The following is a 22,770-nucleotide window of genomic DNA, read 5'->3' as shown; positions in this document are numbered from 1 at the left end:
GAAAACAACCTCAAGTTGTGCCAAGAAAGGTTCAGCTTGGACACCAGGAAAAATTTCTTCACTGAGAGTGGTTAAGCATTGGAACAGGCTGCCCAGGGAAGTGGTGGAGTCACCATCCTTGGAAGTGTTCAAAAAACAAGCAGATGTGGCACATGATGTGGTTTAGGGGGTATGGTGGCATTTGGTTGCCTTGATTTCTTCCACATGTAATGATCCCAAGATTCTACACTTACTTCTGTGTGAAATGTTCTAGTTCTTATTTCTCATCCAGCCACAGCAGATGTCCACAGAATTAAACCACTTTAAAACATTGCTATGTATGCACACCTGCTGTCTATGCATATGTTTTATGCTAATTTTAAATAAGAGAGAACTAGAAAACTGTTCTCCTTTTTGTAATTTTGCCTACACCTAAGGATTGATGTTGTCCTGTTTTATGTTCACAGTAGTGTTCAAAACAAATGTCTTTTTAAAAGCTGAGGAGGAGGAGGATAAGGACATTGAAACAGAGGTATAACTTCTGTATCGCATGCAATGAGTAAAATTAAGTTGCAAATAGTTTTGCACAGCGGATTGATTGCTGGGAGCAGAATTGCAGCAGAGAAATGTTCAATTAATTGTGTGTGCCTCTGTGGAGCAGGGCTTGCAAGAGTTCTCTGAAAAGGATATCATACAGAAGTAGAAATGAAGGCTGTAGCTTTGTTCAGTTTCCAAATTGCTAAGTGATATCCCTCCAGTCAATTAGGAAGTAGTCTGTGATTGATGGCTGCTGTTGGAAAACTTACTTTAGTCTTTATTAGACTTTCAAAATGTACTTGAACTAAATCTTATCAGGCATATTATTCCTTTGCAGTTTGCTACATTTAAGACCCCTTTACAGGACAGCATAATTCACAAGTCAAGCGCACAATTTAAATGCTTGCACACTCTAAATCAGTGGTCTCCAAAGCGGGGTGTTTGCACAGTGTGATATAGGAAGAAAATACCAGAAATGCCAATTTATGCTACGTCACTGTAGCTTGACCAAGTCCAGAGGACTTCCAACATCTATCAGCTTTCAGGACAGGATTCACTGCAGGTTCCCCCACCTAACTATGCTTGGAGCACCATCTCTTGCTGCAGATCTGCATGTTAAAAGACTCTTAACAGATCCACAAGCAACCTCTCCCCTGCAAACATCCCATACTCCAGTCTCAGAAAGACTTGCTTCCAGGGAATTCACTGATTTAGTACAGCTATTTTTAAATTCTGAGATAATTAAATCTCTCCTAACGTACTCCATCTCTGAACTGGACATTTAATTTAAAAATGTACTTTTCTATCTACTCTTCTCAACATAAACACATTCTAGACCTTCTTCACTGTAATGTGTCTCTAACAACTGCCAACAGTAAACTCTTTTATTCTCCTAAAAGCACATATTTGTCTGGCAAATCTAATTTACCTAAAATACTTCACCAACTTCTCATACAACTGAAAATTGTTCTGTGGATATACAATGGAGACATTTAAAACTCATGTCAATCTGTTTTCAATAAGCACAAGTTTTGCCACTGAAACTGGAAGAGTATAAACAATTGTATGCATAGGTTACAGTATTGTACCTTCTATCATTTCCATCCCACTCGGAGGTTTACAGTGTCCAGCATGGCTCACAACCCAGACAGGATACTGCTGGTTCAGTCCACAATAAAGGGCCTGTATAAAGGTCCTGTAATAACCTGCCAGTCCTGGGTTACCTGCCAAAAAACAAAACATAGAAGCACAGTCAATAATAAATAATAACCTTCCAACAGCAAGCAATCTGCTTCAAAACAAACTAAACAGCATTACACGGCAATTTGCTAATTTATTTTCTCTAGTACATTTCCAGTTTTCATTTCCCTAATGTTATGTTCATTTCCCCCACGCTATTGAACTTGTTTAATTCCAGTGACCAATGGCACTCATGGGAAGCATTTTACAGAATTACTTTGAAATTCCAAAACCTAAAATTGAAGTCCAACACAAGCGAAAACATCTTTTTCCATCAGAGGTCAACCAGCTTGCTTATCTATCCCATCCAGTTATAGGAATGTGAAACTAAAACATCACAAAGTCTACAGCATGTTTCATGTGATCCAGATGCCTGCTTTCCAAATATCTCAGTGTAACCACTTCAAAATAGGTAAGTGGCATTGTTACTATACAAAAAGGCTGTCCTGACCCTAAAAGAAAGGATGATTTTATCCTAAACACATTGGACCAAATAAATATTTTCCTGCTTGCAACTTCATTTTTTATCTGTCCCTTTTTACACCTGGAGAAGCTCTTTCCTTTTCAACTCTTCTGCTCTAGAACCATGGGATAACCTGTCCTCCCTCCTGGTGTCCCAGCAGCTTTTGAGGACTTCTCATAAAAGGCCGGTGTCTGAATGGCCATGGCTTGCCCTGAGAATTCAGACCACCCTACTCTAAAACCCACTGTTAAACACAGAAAATATCAACAGTCATATACCACTGCTGATGTGGAAACAGAAATATTGTCCCAAAGATAAAAGTACATCTATGAAAGGGATCTCTGGATTGCCAAACAAAACTCTGTACTTTGCTCCTCCTTTTTTCTTCCTCGTTTGGATATCACTAGTGATGTAAATTGGAGAGGAAATTCATACGAAGACAAAGCAGAACTTTCCTAATTTCCACAGGATGCATAAAAATTCCACACAGACACCAGAACATAAAATTCATATTTATTTATTTATTTATTTGATGGTTTTCCAGAGTAGTTACACTGATTTTTTATTATTGTTTAGATGCCAGCAAAGCTCACCATGATGTCTGGGATTGCTCAGTTATGTGTCTTTCAACTCCCACATCAGGCAGTTCTTACTTTGGGTATCATCAGCAGCCAAAGGCAGCATGAGCAGTATTGTGTCAAAAGGCTGTCATTTTTTAAGACAAAACCATTCCAAAATAACACCACTGTATTTCAAAACAAAAAAAGCCTTCATTCAAATTCTGTCAACTCCTCTATATCCATCTGATTGTAATAACAGGGGCTGAGCTGTGAAAGTATTGATAGTGACAGAGAAGGATTAGTCCTATAATCAAATTAATACCTGTGAAAACGGCGTATGGAAATAAACAAGGGTTATTCCACTTCTTCTCTTTCTGTAGTGGGTATTTTCAAATTTTCTGTTTTTCTTCCACCCTTTTGCTGTTCAGGTAGCACACAGTAAGTTCACTGCTGTCCCAAGAGGTTCCCTGAGCCCAGTGCCACCGAGGCACCCAGAGCCACGTGCACAGGAGCTGGCACCACAGCTCACCCTAGGATGATGCATGAGCACAGGAAGGGAGCCTTTCCCTCTAGGCAATGTGTCTCACACACTTCACCTCTCACTTGCATGTACTGAGTGTCTCTGGGGGGTTTAAATCTTAATAAAACTAGTGATCTTAGACAAACATTATTTTTACTGGATTATACACACAGATGTGGGGCGAAAAAAAATCCTCAACTCCAAAACGTCAGTTAAAAACAATCAGTTATTACGTATTTCTAAGCATCTCATTGTGAGCTTGCCATTAAAGGAGACTTTTAAAAAAATAAACTTGTTTTGTAAAAACTCCAGAACACAATCAAATTTGTGCAAGTTGATTTCCAGGAAAACAATTTAAAATTCACAAGGTTCACATATCCATACAATTGCATCACGCTTTCATACATCAAAAATATATAACATGAAGGGCCCCAGAGACAATAAAACATAATCTTGACATCATTTGTCAAGTGCCTTGGATTGATGTTACACAGAGGAAATCTGTCTTTCAGCAAGGCAGAAGAAAAAAGTAGCAGCAATCCAAAATCAATTGTGTCTTCTGTAGTACAAATGATCGTAATGTTTTGCATTATGTTTAATCCTGGAATATAACACCATTAGGAGTTTTGAGATCAAGGAATCACAAAATTAATCTCAATCATAGCATTTTTTCTTTGCACTTTTCTCTCCTTTAATAATGCAGAACAAGGATGGGGAGAAATGACAGCAGCTTAGACATCTTGGTGCTCTTTTCCATCATCAGCAGGTGAACCTAAGACATAAAATCTGCTCAGGATTTGGTCATCAGCTGAAGAACAGTGAGGCTTTGCATCAAATATTATACAAAGCCTAAAAAAATCTAATACTTTTTTTCAGGGAAAGGAGACTTTTATCCTGTGTTAATTTGGTGTGGTTTTTAGGCAGGTAAAAGAGAAAATCCATAAATGCAAAAGAAACCCCAGTCCTCATAAGCATCTGCTCCTGGCAAGAGATATCTGAGAGATCTGACCTGTTAGAACTGCTACTGGCATTTCAAAATGCCTTGAAGGGGTATGAATGAGAACTGCTGGCACACAGGGGAATGAAAACCAATAAGAATTTTAACAGCAAAAATTTCTACAGAAAATTTCTACAGCAAAAATCATCATGTGTAAAGCAGTTATAAATTGATTCTTTATTGAACTTGCAATTCCAATGGAGTTATTCCAGATTTGCAGTGACCTAAGTAAATGCAGATTAATAGTCCTAGCTCTTGAAAGCTGGCCTCTACAATATTTATGACTGAATAATGTTTATCTCATATGCCTTCAAAGTAATTTTGTATGTTCTTGATTGAGCTGCTGTCAAAATACTTTATGAGAGGAAACAAAAAAAAAAAACCTGGACTGATTAAGATTTTCTTCATATAACAGAGTAATAGTAACAGCTAATTGAAATAACTGGGACTTAATAATACAGCAGTCTGTGATCAATAATGTTTTTAGGCTGTGTTCAATTAAATTATTTTATTTAATAGATAAAGAACTACCAGGTCAGTCACAAGGGCACCCAGGCAGTGCTCATTTGTGCTTTAGAAGGATTTCCCAGTACAGTAAACCAGAACTGCCTATGCTCTATCACTCAGCAACTAAGTGTCAAAAAATGGAAACCATAAGTAAATGCAGTGTTAACCCCCATGATTTGAAGGTTACTCCAGTTATTTGAATACCACATCAATCCTTAGACACCTCAGGGCAGCTGAATCACTCATGCATGCCAATAAATCTCAAATTGCAGTCATCTGAAGCATGAAGCACATCTTAAGCAGTTACTCACAACTGTGCTTAATTTTCAACAGCATTTATGTTGTTTCAGAACTCTTTTAAACAATAGCTGTAAATGGTGACCATAACAGAAAAAGAATCAAGACTGTAGTACACTGAGGATTTGTCTCATTTGCAGAAGATTTCCAAGCACTTCATGGAAAGACTGTGTCAAATGGACAACTTACACAGCGAATGAGAACAGCAGGACTACTTTATCTGATGTGCCCACCAGCTGCAATATGCAAAAGACTCCTGCCACACTCCCTGTTTTTCTCTGTAACACATGACATTTCACCCAGCTATTCTGCATGAAGCTCAAAGTCTTTCCATTTTTAGTTTGAAGACGGGAATCCACTGCTTCCTTTTCCGATCTGTTCCACCCACAGCTAACACAAAACAGTACGGAACAACCATGAGTGCAGAGGTGGAACCTAGAGCTATTTTAGGAGGTAAATATTCTCCACTTCTATATACTGCAGATACAGGCTTCCAAGAACTAGAACTACTACTCTTTAGTCACCCATATAAGTAGAAATACAAACATGGCATATAAAGATGCATTTGCCTACCTTTCACTTTCAAACACTTTCCTGTTAATGCTTTTTCCATCAAATCAAGATTTTTAAATGCCATCTGCTTTCTCAATAAGACACTTAGACAGTGGAGAGAGAACAACTTCTATAAATAGAATATTTACCCGGAAATCACTTCTAAAGAACAACCTTTATCCCGACTTCACATTATTTCCTATGTAATGCATCACAAAGTCAAACTTGGCCTGTCTTAAAATGAAATACTAATATTTGAGATGCTGCACTTCCACAAGAGAAATTATTCAGACTTGATAAATTTAAACTTATACACAATGCACTATCAGTGCCACTCCATCAGTTTAATTATGAATGGAAGACAACAAACACATCATGCTCACTTAAAAAGTCACAGACCATAGCCATTCCTCACAAGCAATGACAGCTTTTATGGCTTGCAAATTGCCAAGCATTTTGAATTCTTCAGCAACAGAACACATTCATGTCAAATGGAAACAACAGGTAAGAGAACACAAGCATTAGATAGCCCAATGGAAAAAATGTTCCAGGTTAGAAATGAAGATAGTCACCAAAATAAGAAAGAAGCCTTCTGTGCAGAAAAAATGTAAGTCAAAAATATATACAGCTTGCTCAAAAGAAATTGAGACTAAAACATAAAACTAAGTAATTTTTAGCAGTTCTGGAAGGGATAGCTGAATTGAGAAAGATTTATTTAAGTAGTATATGGTAAAAGCCAAGAGTGGTAGGGAGTGAATGAAAAACTGCCATATAACTAAGCCATCCCAAACAATGACAAGGTTTCTTGCACCCTGCTTTGAAACAAGCATTTGGGTTCCATGCACTGTCCTGTGAGATGTTCCCCAGTGCTTCCAGTGGTGTCTCCAGGAGCCTGACCATCCCTGGGAGCAGTGGCTGGCACTGAGCCGTGGTGCTTTATGCACTTCTCCAGCAGTTGCTTTTTGCTTGCTCTGGGACCTCAGCAGGACCATAAAGAATAAAGGCAGCTACATGAATACAAGAAGGGAAATACACAGCCGGCAGTGGGTTTACAGAGAACTTTAAGGAACTGGAAAATATGCCAGCAATTACCATAAATGTAATTTTAGAAATAACCCACAGTTTCAGAATGAAGGGTATGCTGCAGTATTTACACTATAGTCTCTTGCATGAAAAAACAAATGCAGCTTCTAAAAAGAAAAATAAAACAAAAAGAGTAGCTATAAAACAAATTTGAAATCCAGGGGTGCACAGCAGGACACATAAAAATCATTTTTGTGGTGATGATTCTCATGGTCACTGTCTCACTGCCAAAGCTCCCAGCTCCAGCTTGAAGAGCCTCAGTGACAAGTTCCTTGCTCAAGGAAACTTAATCTGCCTTTGGCATGTGACCAGCCACCATGGAAGAAGATGCAATCCCCTATGTTAATGAATGGAAAGCAGCCCACGCAGATGTCAGAAGAATTTAAATGGAGCATGCAGAACACACAATGATGTTCTCACACTTGGGAGAAAACTGCAGAATCTGACACCGTGGCTGGTGAGCAGGCCTTAAAAGGCAACACACAGGTCTCTCTGACATGCAAGGTCAAGGGATTTCGTATAAAACATGTCAAATAACATTGGAGTGACCATCATAAACTCATGTCAATGAAGCTTTCACCTGTTTACACGTCTCGGGGTCTGGCATTCTTCGTCCTGTATCCCTTTATAGTCCCTACTCTGGGGGAGCAGCATCAGCCAAGCAGCAAAACATTACAAGGACGTTATACAGAAACACATTGTGAAAACTCTGTTTGATCCTCTCTAACTCTGGAATAGCGAATTTGGCTGAAAAGCACTGTAAGATATTTGCTTGGGTTGTGAAAATAGGGAATCTCAGAAGGATTCAGCCAGGTGTCTGTAACACAGCTTATTAGAGAGGTTTTTCAAGAACATTTCACATTTTTTCCCTATATATACCTACACATATACACTGTTATTAGTTTGAGAACGCTATAAAACTTACATATAGGATTTTATAATACACATTCTTTGTATATATTTTGCAAAGCCAATAAGCTTGTCTGATGTTCCCTAACACTGCTTCACTGTTAGGATAAATGTATGTTCATTCACCTCTAAAGAAAACCCACAGACAGTCTGATAAACCTGAATTAACCTAACACAGCTGTTTTTGCCCAAGTGACAAGAATGCCTGAAGCTTGTGAATTAAAATTACCAGCTAAAAATCGTGACAGTATATGCTGGTTTTCCCATGGCAATAATTAACAGCATCTATCCAGGCAGATAAGATTAAAGTCCAAAATGCTGATTTCATCCACTGCAAACCTAACGAACTTTGTAATTAAGCAATATTGCAAGGGTTATAAAGTCCACAGATGTACTTCCAAATTACTTCTGCCATCTCAACCAAAAGAGGTCCATAAATACAAAAGAAGCCTTGATTTTAATTTTTTAATGTGTCTGTAAACTAATGTTTCTTGGAAGGGAGTTAAGACTGAGACATAAAACTGAAATAATTGAGTTCTCAATGGAATAGCCATTTTTTCACACTTTTCAATAGTAGAACCCAGAATTTTCTAGTGCTTACAATTAAATAATTTTTGTGTGCTGTTTTCCCCATATAAATGAAAAATTAAAACATTTAGTTAGATCTCCTAGTACACACCTACACAGTCTCTTAAGCAGATGAACACAGATATAACTACTTTTAATACCCCAGAGGTGGTTGGTCTGACCCAAACCATCCTACAACCAATGCTGGCAGAGAGGCTACTGTGAGTTCCATGCTGGGTCTAGAACTCCCAGTGGGAATTTTTCAGCCAGCTTCATGGTCTGAAGCAGCACTGGACCAGAAGAAAACAAACCTCCTAAAAGAAAGAGGGAGAACAAAGGAAATGCATGAAGAGGAACACGAGACTTGATGTCAAATGGGTTCACAAGAAAGCCTATGAAACATCTGAATAACACATCCCTGATGAGACAACAGCAGCAGGAAAAAGACAAAGATGGGAAAAAAAGAATTCAAACCCAAGATAACCACAAATTATTTGTTTTGTGCAGATACACAGCTCTGAAAATTTGATCACTTTTGAATTATATGCAAGGAGAAAGGAAACCATACACTCAAAAGGCACCAAAAAGAATATTTTCAAACCTGTATCAGATTTTCCTATAATGTACCACTGGTAAGAATTAAAAAAAATAAGAAAACGCATAGTTTGGGTACTTTGGGGTTATTAGTTTTAGCTATTGCTTGTTTTGTTTTATCAAGGTAGTAATAGACAGGAAGTAAATGGCAACAGAAAGCAGCAAGACAGTCAATTTCAGAAAAACAGACTAAAAATGTGCAATTTTTGTGTATTGAAACTTCAAGAATGTTGCATTTGAAACCAACAATCAAAGGTCATTTAGAGAACTAATTTTGCATTTGCATCTGCCTTGAATCTTCAGAAATGCAAGATAAAAGAACAGACTGTTCTGAACATGGATAAACCAAGATTTACCAACACACATCCTTAGGGACAGACTCTTTGCATTGATACCATTGTTTTTCAGACTGAGGAAAAAGGCCTTGTAGGTGGGGTATTAATACTGGTCCTAAGTAGATGCTCCCAGAAGACTTCAACTGAAACACTTTTTTCAGGAAAACATAAAACACAAATCACTTCACAAGCACATTTATTCACCTATTCAAGATCTATTGCCAAGAGTTTCTGCCTCTTAAGAGAAGGCTGTGACAATGGATAAAAAATATTTAAACTTAGAGATGGAAGGCAGTATTTATGTATCGCTATGTATTTACTTATTCCTATGAGAGTTTTTTAATCCAACTAGGATAATCAAGGTTTGTTTTCAAAAAGGGAAATCAGGACAGTGAACAAAATCTCCCATGCCCATAACAGAAAAACAAGAGCAAGAGTTATAACTAACTGAGTTTCTGGTCATACTGTTTTCCATAATCCAGATATTGAACATAATGGGTCATATTTATTTCTAGTACTGATTCAGTGATCCATAAGAGTTACTATCAAACAGAAATAAGACCATGTGTTAACTAGAATCTGAAAGAGGATTTTTAGTTTTCATTCTTTTCAGATACAACTAAGTCAAAATGTTTAATATCAAGGCAAATTCATAGTAGCTCAGGTATTTCTGGTATCAGCTCCCAGAAAGTAAGTACATTATACACTGCTGCTGTGCTTTAAGCATTTTAAATGCTTTGTTTGTACATGATGCACATGGAAACACTGGATTTCCTTCATAGGTAAGTCCTTCACTAAGCAATTTCTTCTTCCCTCCTGCCTCAGATATCCCATGAAGAGAAACAGATCTTTTTTAAAATTTTCAGATCAAGAAAAATACCCCAGAACACAACTTTTCCATAACTCTGGCCAACTCAAGCCACTGCATGCTGCAGGAGAGGGATCACTTCCTCCCCTGATGCTGCTCACCCAGCCAGGCAGGAAGGATCCATGCTGAAAATGCCTCATTAGTAGGGAGAGGACACCAAAAGAAGGCTGTGGATTGAGAAATTTCAGTAAGTCACTTCAGTAAGTCCCATCTGCCACCCAGATTTAGTGGAGGGAAGTACTGTCAAACACAGCTGGACATTCAACCATCCTGTCATTACTCTGCCTTCTCAAACTTAACAAGCTCAACTGTGCCAAGACCCCATCAGAGTTACTTCTGGAGCACTGGGAAATTAAAAAAAAAATGGCATATTTCAAGCCTAGATCTGACATACAGGCTCCTCTCTGCATGAGGAAGTTTTTATTTTTAATGAAAGACTATGTTTTTTTCTGTTCTAAAGACAATGGAAGCTCGTGGGCTGACCCAGTAAACAAAGCTCAACTGTCAGCATATTTTAAAATATTAGTCACAAACAAGTAGTCCAGAAGCAGCAAAAATAATGAAGAACAGTGTCCTAAGAATCAAATTTTTTAATACATAATGTGGAATAGAGCACACACCTTTACTTCAGGGGGTACTCTACAAGGATGCATGTCTTCAGCCAAGCTTTTATTTTGCTATCTTTTGGCATCCACTATGTCTCAGAAAAAGCCTAGGGAAAATTCACTAACATATTCAAAGTTTTGTGTGGATTGAAAACAGAAATCAAATAGGTACAGACAAATTAGTATTATCTGCTACAAATAATGTCCTCTGGAACTCAAACTATTTACCTCAGTAAGTAAAGGGGAGGATCATGTGATACTTATTCACATTTTATAAACAAGAAACAAACCAAATAATCAGTGGCTAGTAATACTTTAATTTTTATGCATAAACAACTCCAGCTTACAGTATCTTACATGCACAATCACCTGAGGAAACAAGGCTGATCTTGTAATTAAGTCATGAATATTTGCATTAGAGCTAAAGAAATGGCTAGAAAAATTGGGAGTAGTAGCTTTGGAAATATCAGGTAGATATGGGTGGGTTGTTTCTTGATTTGTGTGTGTTTGTGTGTATGTTTTTGCTCCTGTGCAAAGTGTAAATACACAAAATATAATGACATACACCCCATACAAGCATAAGAATAATAACTGTTTTGCAGTGTTTATGTCTCACTGAAATAAAAACCTATGCTGTTACTTCCTTACCTGCTGATAAGAAGACCAATAATAGGGAAAGGGAAAAACATTTTATCTTACTCTATGTACTTCAACCTGGATTGTTATGGCGCACAAACCTTTAACTCTACAGGGTAGTCTGTTCTCAGTGATGACTTTTGCATCCCCCATACCAGTTACTGGAGAGTAGGAAAGCCAATTCTTTTACTCAGAAAAAAAGGGAAAAGTTCATCTCAATGTAAAATACAAATTCTTGGTGTCAGAATCTGAGAACTCAGGGTCAAATGTAAAGAGTTGGCAGCTTCAGCTGGGGCTGCAGTGGAAACAAAAGCAGAAGGCTCAAGGGAGAGGCATTCTCAGGGAATCACTACCACCTGGAGAGGCTGGTAGGGCACCAGCTCCTGCCAAGGTCTCCAGACAGAGCATGAGAACTCCTGTATGTGCTGAGTGCTGGGGACTGACACCATAATTTAACAACAGGAAGTTCTGTGACAGATCCAGCTGAAGGAACTCCCATCTTCCCCCCTGCCTATCATTCCCACCCTCCTACCACGGCTCACCAGCCCCTGAATTACACTGGCACATCTCTGTGGGGGCCCTGCTGTGAAACCAAACAGGGAACTGCTCCAGCTGTAAAAAGACCCCAGAAATAAATGTATGTATTTATTTAATTCACAGCATGATCTCTCAAAGTATTGTTCTGGCATAACTGAGGGGTGGAATGGCACAGCATGGTGGGAAAAGGAATACCTTATGCCAGTATGTTGACAAACATTTTGAATTGCAAAATAATGGCCTCAGGAAGTTTTTTAAGTGCTCCAAGCAGTAAGCTCTTGGATTTCCATTGTCTGGTGAGTCTTAATGAACACTCTACAAATAGTTTCTAACTTCCACACTACTTTACACTCAGGAACATCTGCTTTACACCTAACATCATGGTTCTAACAACTGTGTGAAGGCAAGAGCTATATGAATGGCCAGTCTCCTCAAATGCCACCCACATCTAAAGAGAGGATCAATTGCTTAAGTGTTACCTGCTAATCAAAGCAGGTAATGGTAGAGACTTTCCAGGAAAATTCTAATTATGTTATGCTGATCATGTAAGATTATAACACAGAGAGGTGGAGTACAGGGAAAGACATTATTGAAAATTTTAGGAACACCAGGTAGTTTTCTCTGAGCCAGTGCAATGAGCAGCCCAGCAGGCCAATACACATTCAAAGATCAAGTGGTTGCTTCAATCCCCATGCTGCAGGTGAGGCCATGATAAAAGAGCACAGCATTTCTCTTCCTCTCTTCAGGAAAGCACTGCAGATTGTTCCTTACTGCATGGAGAGGATGGCTGTCAATGTTTTATAGTAAATAATCCAGTCAAGTATAGTATCTGCAGAACTAATTTTAATTTCAAGCACTGCAAATATCACAGAATGGATGAATGCTGCTGCTAAGATAAAATGTAAAAGAGAAATTCCTCCTAAACAGAGTATTTGTGCACACTGCTCAGCTGTTTGGATATGAACAGCATATAATAGGGACACAAATCAGATGCAAAAGTCAGACTTTTTTCAGTTCCTGCTGATCAGCCACATGTGACTCAAGTGTGCCAGCTGGACTAGCTGCCATTCTGAGCTCCATAAACCCCCACAGGCTTTGTCAAGACAGCCAAGACTCCAATCAAACAAGATTTTTTTGGTGATTCCCTGGACCAGATGTGTAAAATAGCAACCTCTTCACTTTTGAACACCTAAAATTTCCTTTTTCTCTGCTCCATTGTTTCAGCTGAAGATGGACAACAGAAGCACTACTCTCTTTGGGATGGCATGATCAAAATGAGGAAAAGCAATAGGACTCATGAAAACTTGTACCTTACACTAGTAGAGGTAGGTAAAGATAAACACATCAAGTACAATGTTAATATAATGGAAAACATCCACATAAGAAACAACCTCAGCTTTAGGTCACCAGAAATATGTGATACAGGATTAAGAGTGTTATTGTATGAACAGGGGACCTCTGGAGCTTTTTTCAACATAAGTGCTAGTGTACTTACACTTTCAGAATTTCACCTAAAAATTCTCATTGCATGTAGAAACATTACTTAATTCAACCCCCCAAATCCAAAGTTGAATGATTCCTTTAAAAAAGACCTGAAGTACTTTCATGTGATGAGTTATTTTCCTTAATGTCCTTTGCCTATTTATTGCTGTACATTGGAAGTGACACCTGCCCTGTCACAAGAATTTTTCACAGCGAGTAAGAGTGGAGCTGCCCAGGGAGCTGGTCAATGAGTTAAACATTCCAGAGAGGAAGTATTTGCTGTCTCACTCTATGCAGCTGTGCTTTTATGTTAATTTATTTACTCGGTGTTAGCTGTGAACGCTAGCTTAGAAGCTTAGGTTATTGTGTAATTACAAATACTGTAAATGTGAAGGAAGATTTTTTTGGTGCTTTGGAACACAATTTGGGAGGATGGTTTGCCATATACTGAGAAGGAACCCAATGGAAAGGTGGGAACAGAAGCCCCAGCACTCCCAATCTTATATTTTCTGCTCTAATTTAACTTGCTTTTCCTCACTCCTCCTAATGCAAATAAAAGGCATTTGTACGACCCTCAACAACAAACGTAACTGGTTAATCACTGTAACATGGTCTTATAAAACTACTAATTTTATTTTTTTTTCTAATAAGAATACAGTAGAGAATCAGTCAATGCTTACCTGTGCATTCAGAGGAGAACGTGAAGTCTGTAGTATGATATATCTGGCTATTATAGCAATAACTTTGCCAAAACACACTTTTTTTTCCTTATCTTTAGAACAGCTCCCTCTTCTGGCATCCTCTGCTTATACTGTATTTAAGTAGCATACTTCATTCCTTACCAATTTTTAATTCTATTTGGTTCCCAACACTTAACAAACCCAGTTTCATTGTTAAAGGTTTTCACTGTTCAGTACAGCTGTGAAGCAAAATACAGCTTTTGAAAGGATGACTAATTCTTATCAAGTATTTATCTAAGATTATCCATCGATTTTACTACCTTTTGAAAGTATCCCAATAACAACCAAGACCAGAATCCACACATGGAGACTGGATGGCCAGTACAGGGGTCACATTTGCAGGATCACTGAATTTGGAAGGGATCATCTAAGATGTGAGTCCAGCTCCTCCCTGCTCATGCAGAGTCAGAGGAGGCTGCACACACAGTGAAGTTTTTATTACCTTCACATCTCAGGGCAGCCACCTAACCCCCCAGTAGGCAGAAATGCTCATGGTGCCATCCCTACCCTCTGGTTCTACAAACTACCCAGAAATTTATGCTCCTTCCTTCAGCATCTGAATTAGCTGTTTAATCAGGCTGGATGAAATTGGGCCTTAGAGTCCCTTTCTGAACCAGGTGTCATGTCATGGACTCAGTTTGACTACCCCCTCACCTCCCCACCCCCACCAAAAAAACCCCATCAAATCACCAAGAAAAAGTAAACAAACAAAAAAACAACCCTCCCCCAAACCGAACTTCCCAAGCGCTCTCATAATCCTGCTGGTAGTGACAAAACTGCAGAGAACACATGAGGACAGACTCTTTTTCCTGGATGATGCTCTGGTACTATTCTTTCAAATAAGAACAACCAACCACAAAACTAGAAAGAGGACAAAACTGCCTAATGCATTGAGACACAACAGGTTCTCAACTTTGTTCACAGAATTGCTGCTGGAGCTCAGTCAGTGCCTTTAGGCACAAAATACACGTGACCCAGAACACCCCTTGCCCAGGAGGTAAGAAATCTATTTTCCTCCTAATATGTCTGTCCATTGCCAGCAACATTCCCTTTCCTCCAGCTGCATTTCAAAGGCAAATCATGAACACTGCTATGTGCTGGGGGAGGAGACCCTGGCTGCTGACTTGGAAAGCAGTGTCTGAGAAGATAAAGTACCTTCCCCAAGTAACTTCATGGTCTTGACTCCAAAATCAGATTTTGCCTCACATAAACAGTCTGACCCATCCACACGAGGTGCCAAGATTCCATGCAGGATTCCAGATTATATGCTGGCTAAGGTTGCCAAAAGCTACACACTGCAAGCTCATCTGCTGATACTGAGAGCCCTTACTACATCTACTTCAGTTGTTGCAGACCAAGTTACAACAGGAAGATTTTGTACCAACAAGGGCATTCAATCAAATAAATTTTGTATGCCCATTCTAAAACCAACTTGAAGAGAATTAAACATGCTTTACACAGTTTGCTGAATGAGGAAAAAGATGCTTTTACCCCTTGGTCCCAGTGGTGACAGTAGACCCTCCTTAAGAACAATTCATTCCAGTAACAGCTGAGCAGAGGGAAAAATTAATAACTTTCAAGAAAGTGGTTTGGTGGGAGCCAAAGAAACAAAATACAGAGAAACTAAGCTTTAGGACTATACAATTAGTTTTATTGAGAAGTATTATAACATAGTGATTCTTATTATAACTTTCCTTATGCAGGTGTTGAGGGTGATGACTCTTAAGTAAAACAGCAGGTGAAGACAAAGCCAGATAAGGTACAGAAAGCTTTTCAGAGTCCATATGTTACAGTTAAAAATGGCAATTTAAAGATTTTAAAACTAACGGGAACTCTCATCTCAAGAGAGAGTATACTAAAGACTTGTCATAATCCAGACAAGTTGTTTGTACTGCTTTCACTGCTAAAATATAGTTCAGCAGTCTTCAAGTGAAGCAGTGTTGTTGATATAAGTACATGTAACTACTCTTAAGAGATTAGAACCCAAATATGCAATTTCTGTTGTGCACAATCAATTCTTGACTCACAGAATTAGTTCAGAAGAAATATCTTTATACCTGAAAAAGGTGTGTGTTTAAGTCTTCATAGCCCTTAAACATCACCAAGTGACAGCAAGAGTTGGTAAAACAGTAACATGATCCAAAAACCCAGCAGTGATTCAACTGCAATCAGGCAGATCAAGAAACTTGGCAAAGCATAGGGAATATTCTGAATGCAGGCCAGAGAACCAGATTCTGAAATTATTTCTGTATATTAATGAATGAAACTTGTGTAACATGATTTACCACAAAAAAACAACCAAAACCTATTTACATTATATATGTTTACCAAGTACAAGATTGTAAATTGCAACATTGCCTTGTTTACAGCAACGGTAACACAGATTAGGAAGCCTGAAACAAAGGTATCCCAATGTACCCCTGCAATTAAATGCAAGAAAAATTTTGATGAAAAGCAAAATGTCATGAGTTAAACAGCACAGTGGTTTTAAAATTTGTAGAGTATTTATTTACAAGACTAAATGTTTCATAAATACACAGGCACAAATAGATACTATTAAAACAGAAAAAAAATCCATTACACTTTGTGGATTATGGTTTTCAATGAACACAAGACATATTAAATATTGCTGTAGCAGATTTTGTATTTCACTGCTAATTTTACACTAAACAAACATTGTAAAAGTGAAAACAGTCCTTTGGGACACAAGAGGAAAAACAGTAATTCCTGTTCTTTCCATTGCACTTACATATCCAGAAAGTCACATACCTGATCCTCCATCTGTACACACTTAATGTTACTCTCATGAGTAAATCTTATCAATTTTAACAGAAAAGAATTTATCTTCAGAAAGTTAAACAAGTATATGCATATATTCTAGACTGAGAAAAAATTGGACCTTCTACACAGTCATTACTTTAGCAGACACGTTATTACTCTTATTCAGAGGTTTTGTGGACACAAGAAGAAATGCTATGAAACAAAGTGTGTATTAAACATTTCAATTAATACAGTAAGGCTTTATTAAAATTATAAGTTCACTCACACTGCCACTAACAAAAAAAAAAAATTAGCTTGTTGCAGTTAAATGAGATTAAACCCTGCTGCATGCTCTGTTTTTCAACTGCTTCAAGCACAGTGAACTATCAGTTCTCAAGAGGCAGAATCCTGTTTCATTTTAACTCATTGATTTCAGAGTAGAAGAATGTTTAGGAGGTATTTTTTTAAAAAAGTGGGGAGAGGGAGAAAGCTAAGTTGGACCCGAGAGGAATCCACACAAACCAAAAATAAATACATAGGGTTTATTCTCAAATCTCCTGCAACAATTCAATTCCAGCAGAAGCTGAGAATTTTGTCACTTTTCTCAATACTCACCCACAACTCTGTTTGGTTTGACCACGTGTTAACAAAATCATATGCCTGAATTTCACTAGGACTGGAAAAGTACATACCAGAGCAGTTTAATACACAGAACAGAGTAACAAATGCAGCAGGACCAACAACCTGCAGACCACTCAACACTTGCCTGTGCATGCTCTCTTTTTTTTAAAGTCAGAGCTGCCCTTGTCTGAATATTGCTTTCCTTGACTTGTGTACCAAGCTGTCCTTCTGCCCCTCTTTCCCCCATTCCATAAACAATCTCAACTATGGATACATGCCTTTCAAGTGTGAAAATGGCTGGACTCCAGAAGGGCTCCACATTTAATACTCAGGAATTTACAAAAGCACAAGGGAAATGCTATCTAATCCTGATTTTTAGGTACATGAACATATTGACCAAATGTCTGTATCTCTCCTAAGGCTGTGTTTTTTGCATTGTAGATAAGCCTTTCCTTGAAAGCTAAAAATGAGGCATGCAACAGCAGCAAAAAAACCTCACCATTTGTTTTAAGAGAAGCAAAAACTGCACTTTGTTATGCCAGGTCCCACTAAGCTCCCTGCCAGCCACAGCAAGAAGCTTGGGTAACTTTATTCACTACTGAATTTGGGCACCTAAAGTGAAGAGAGCATTATAGTGGTTGCTGAGGTTTTAAATTGTTTTCGCAGTGAGACAACTTCCAGCTTATTACCAACATAATTCTGAAATAAGAGCAAAACCATAAATCAGCTGCTTGCAAAAGCCTGAAGACCATGAGAGAAGTACACTGAATATTTCACTGATGTCTATTTCTGAACATCTATCTTAAGATGTTATTAAGGAGTCTTCACAGAACTGTTCTGCAAGAAATCAGCTCCATGTAGTCCTGCCACTACATTTTTTGGCATTAAAAGTTTGCTATGATGACTATGGAGACCATGCTATGTATGTGACTTGGTACGTTTTGAACAGAATAATTACATGCCTTGCAGAGGTACCATGCCTTGGATGCTAATGTTTGACTTTTGTGCTCCTCTCCTACATATCTTTCCACTGATATAATCTAGCTTTACAGATTTATCTTTGTTACAGCCTCTACTATCATCCCAAAGAGAAGGTATCAGTCTGAAGACAGGTGAAAGCTCCAGAACTTGTGGGGAAAAGGAACTCTAAACTTAGTTGTTCAATTAAACCTTCCACAACTGAGAGAAAGCAGCAATTGAAAAGCATGAAATCACGCTTGTACCTCCAGAGAGGTACTAAAGAGATATTGCACAGTGTATTTGTTTAAAAGGTCATTCCCCACAAAACAGGAACAAGATGTACTCATAAATGGCTTCTTTTCAGTTAAGAAAAGAATTTAAACTTCACTGTCACTGGCTTAAGAAGTTATTATTCAGCTCCTGGAGGGAAAGGCATGAAACCACTGTGCCCAAGGAAACTAACATATTCCATGGACCTTCTAAAACATTGAAAAAAAAACCCTGAAAAATTGGACCTGTGTTCTCTTTCACCACTAAAGACCAAGCCACACACAGTCCCATAAATAGCCACTAGGTACACTAACAGTGAACCAAAGCTGTGGATACTCAGAAAAGTCATTATTTGTACCACTCATTCTGGGAGAAATAACAACAGTATCCAGAACATCCAAATAAACAATAGAAAGCATTAGAAATCTGCAAACTGTAAGGTGGTCAAAGAGTCACAGCTTAAGTGGGTTCAAGCTTGACTTTTGCTAAGATCAGGATTCCTACAGTTCATTGGTAGACTTCAACAAATTTAGAATTTCTCCATTAATTTTAGCATATTCCAAAGGCAAGTTTAGAGCTCTCATTTTAAGACAGCCACATTTAAATATAATTAGGAGCTGTACAATACTCACTGAGTTCAAGAGGGTCAGCATAAAAATTCATGTGTAAAAATCTAAGTTAAAAATTTTTCATATTAAAAAACCCCAAAACTAAAAGAAACAACTGGATCTAGAATTTCTCCTCAAATACTGTAATTTTCATCTGTCAGTTGGCACACAGCTGACATTGCAGTAACACTTCAAGGTGCAAGAGATAAATAGAAGAAGAGCAATGAAAACAAACAAAAGCCCACAACGCTCTCAGTAAACCACCAACACAAAGAAAGCGAGTAAGACATCCTAATTTCTAAGTGCTGCCTTCTTGCACTGTTAAAAATAAAGGTAACAGTAGCAATCAAATGTAACAAAGAAATTTCACCACTGTAGTATTATTGAGTTACTGGCCATGTGCATGAGCCAGAATTTACACTTAGATAGTGAGAATTTTGAAAATTAAACTGGACATACCCCTTTCAATTAACAAACCTCTAGACTTATAGACTTAAACACAAAAAAAAGAACCCTTACCAGGAATAATCATGAACAAGAGCCTGGGTAGATTTTTACTTTCATCTTTTGAGAGGTCTTTCCAGGGCCCACACTTTAAGACATGGGTAGCAGCTCCACAACAGTAGATAAATTCTTCATGTAAGGGCACTGGCTCTTCTGACCTCATGTTTGCTGTTGAGCAGAATAACATACTGTTATAACAGGTCAATACTTACAGAGCTGTCTCTTTGTCATTATGCCTCCCCCAGAATAACTGCAAAAAAACCCAGCCAAACCACCCCTCCCCCAACAGCTGTCATATCCAGTAATATAAGGCCCAGTTCAGTATTTCTGTCTCAGAAATACACAATGATGAACTGGACAATAAGCTCTATTCTTCCTTAAAGGCAAATATTTTAAATTTCTTGTTCATACTGTCCACTGAGAAGATTAATCTGAAAGCTGTTTGAAGGCAAACAAATGAAAAAATGCCAAACAGAACTAGTGCATGAATGTCATTGCAAGTTCTTTAACTGTCAAAAGCATAGTTAAAAATAACATTAGGTTTTCAACTATTTTTGATTAGTGAAAAAGGACCATTCATTTCTGAGTACAAGGACACAAATTTCCTAGTCAGTTTGTGAAATTTCTATTTGCTAGTTAGCTTGTGAAATTTCAGGCATGTAAACCAAAGCCTGAAAGACCTACAAGTCTGCTGCACTATTAAGTGGGAGGTACTACCCTCACTAATAGTCACTGAAAAATTCTCAGTGCTACACAACTTAAAAGGAAAAGATCTGACTCAAATTTTAAGTAATCACACTTGACAACATTAGAAAAGTACACTTGAATAAACAATATTTCTTTACTTTTGCAAATTTTAATCTGAGGTTTTGAAAGGTTTAAGGTAAAGAACAATCAATGCAGAAAAGACAGAAAATGTTTTATTTTGAACTAACAAGTACCACCATGAAAAAACTTGAATATAGTACAAACAGAAAACACTTCTGGAGGGAAGGGAGAAGTCTTCTTTAATGCTGCCAATTACAGCACAATTCTCTGGATGAAACCTTGTACCCCCATCTGCCCATTTCACCCCAGCACCCCCAAAAAGTTCTTTTAAAGATTATGTAGACACCTTTACTACTTCATTGTTCGCCATGTTATTATCTAACTTGCAGCGATTAAAATGTAAGTAAAGTCAATTTTGCCAAACTATAAAGAGGTACATTTTAATGCATTATCCTTGCTTGTATTTCTTCATTATTTAAAGCTGAAAGAAGCCAAGAACAGTTTCAACAAAGAAATCCAGTTACATCAACAACCACAGTAAACATAAGTTGTCACTCCTTTTCTAAGGTGTTTACAATCCAAGAAGCAAAAGCAACTAGTTCTTACCCAAGAAAGTAGGGTTTGGACAAAGTTTCTGATCATGATCACAAACAATAAAAATCTGTTGCATATTTTCATTCTGAATTGATTTCACATAACAAATCTAAATGGAAATCCCATTGACAACTTTTCATTCAAAAGAGTATTTGCAACATTAAGGTCAGAAGTTCAGCAATGAGAACAGAAAACTCAGCAATACATTTTGGACTGGCACAGGAGGATTTTCAGGTTCACACAGACCTGTTGTTGTAGCTTTGGTCCAGTCTTTAACTTAACTCATAATTTCAAAAACACATAGTGTTGCAGTACCTGAAAGGAAGACTGCACACCAGAGAAGAAAAAATGGTTATTTGAAAAACTGCTTGTCTGAGACAATCCCAAGTGGCTTCTTTGTATTAACTCTATGTATTGTCTGAGGGATTTTTTTTTATTTATTGTCAAGTTTTAATTTACAACTTTACGGCCTTTGGTAATAAAAATGGACAGAAGAGAAAAACAGAGGAAATACAGTGGATATTCTCCCAGAATACTATTCAGACCTGTTTCAAGATGAAATCAATAATAGCCAAAAATACCTCTGGATCTTCTTTCTCCTTCCTAATTGAAGCTTTGAAGAACAGTATTTCTATTACAGGCATCTATTTTTGGCACAAATAGCCTGCATTTCCCCTAGAAATATCATAAGACAGTCTATCAATTTCCAAACAGATTTAACAGGCAGAGGTTTCAAGAGATGAGGCTCCTACTGGCTCTGTCAGCCCACAGAGAGAGCACAGCTTGTGCCACAGCAGCTCCAAGAATGTTGAGCAGACAGAAGGACAGACTTGACTGGTGGGAGTTTCACAAGTTATCAAGGAGAAAGGTAACAAGACTCAAAGAGATGCATCTACCTAAGAAACCAGACCTTATCACATCCCAAGAAGTATTTTCTTCCTTCTCTTCAACCCCTGCACATAAATTATCTAACCAAATGCAGGAAAAGTATTACAAGAAATTCAGCTTCTGTCAAGAATGCTTAATCTAGTGTAAAAATTTCTGTTAGATTATTGAAATATTAGATTCATAGGGCTTTAGCTCCAGATTAACACACCCTTAACGTGGGTGTCTACCAGAAAACAAACTCCTGTCACAGGATACAAAGCCTTAGGTGTCACTACATGAACTGATTAGGGGAATAATTGTGGGATCAGTTTCTTGGTTGCCACCTCCAGATTAGAAAAATCCTCTCCTGGTTAACAAAGACCATAGTAAAAATATTTGAAGACATACAGGTGCACCTGCAAACCAACACATGTATTTAGGTGTCTCCCTACTGATCCAGAAGCCACCTGCAGTCATTTTTTCAAACAGGAGTACCTGGAAATAAAGTTATCCACAAAGGGCAGATTATCTCTGCTGTAGGACCAATTCTTTTCATCTTTGGTTCAACTGACTCCAAAGTAAAATGCTGATAGTAAAGCTAAGTGAACTTTGCAAGCATTGGGCTAATTATTTATGCATCTTTCCTGATAACATATTTTAACTGCTCCATCTGTACACTATTACTTGGACTTGACATTTTATTTCAAAGATAACTTGGAAATAACAAAATTTGATCGACACTCAAAGAGTGTTCAATAAAAGAGTTATCACAAACTCAGACAAGCACCATGTAATGTAATCAGAGTAATTA

At 37.9% G+C, this 22,770-nt stretch overlaps 1 protein-coding gene across 1 annotated transcript in view; it reads right to left on the bottom strand.

Moving 5' to 3' along the window:
• The window catches only part of LDAH (lipid droplet associated hydrolase), a 112,069-nt gene that overhangs the window by 78,960 nt on the left and 10,339 nt on the right, over positions 1–22,770 (bottom strand). The window contains exons 2-3 of the mRNA XM_074538038.1: positions 19,746–19,898; positions 1,605–1,739 (exon numbers count right to left, since the gene is read on the bottom strand). Of these exons, the coding sequence (XP_074394139.1) occupies positions 1,605–1,739; positions 19,746–19,898 (288 nt within the window). The remainder of the gene's footprint in view (positions 1–1,604; positions 1,740–19,745; positions 19,899–22,770) is intronic.

This window comes from Zonotrichia albicollis, chromosome 3, assembly GCF_047830755.1.
Source record: "Zonotrichia albicollis isolate bZonAlb1 chromosome 3, bZonAlb1.hap1, whole genome shotgun sequence".
NCBI lineage: Eukaryota > Metazoa > Chordata > Aves > Passeriformes > Passerellidae > Zonotrichia > Zonotrichia albicollis.
This window is presented reverse-complemented; position numbering and strand designations above follow the sequence as displayed.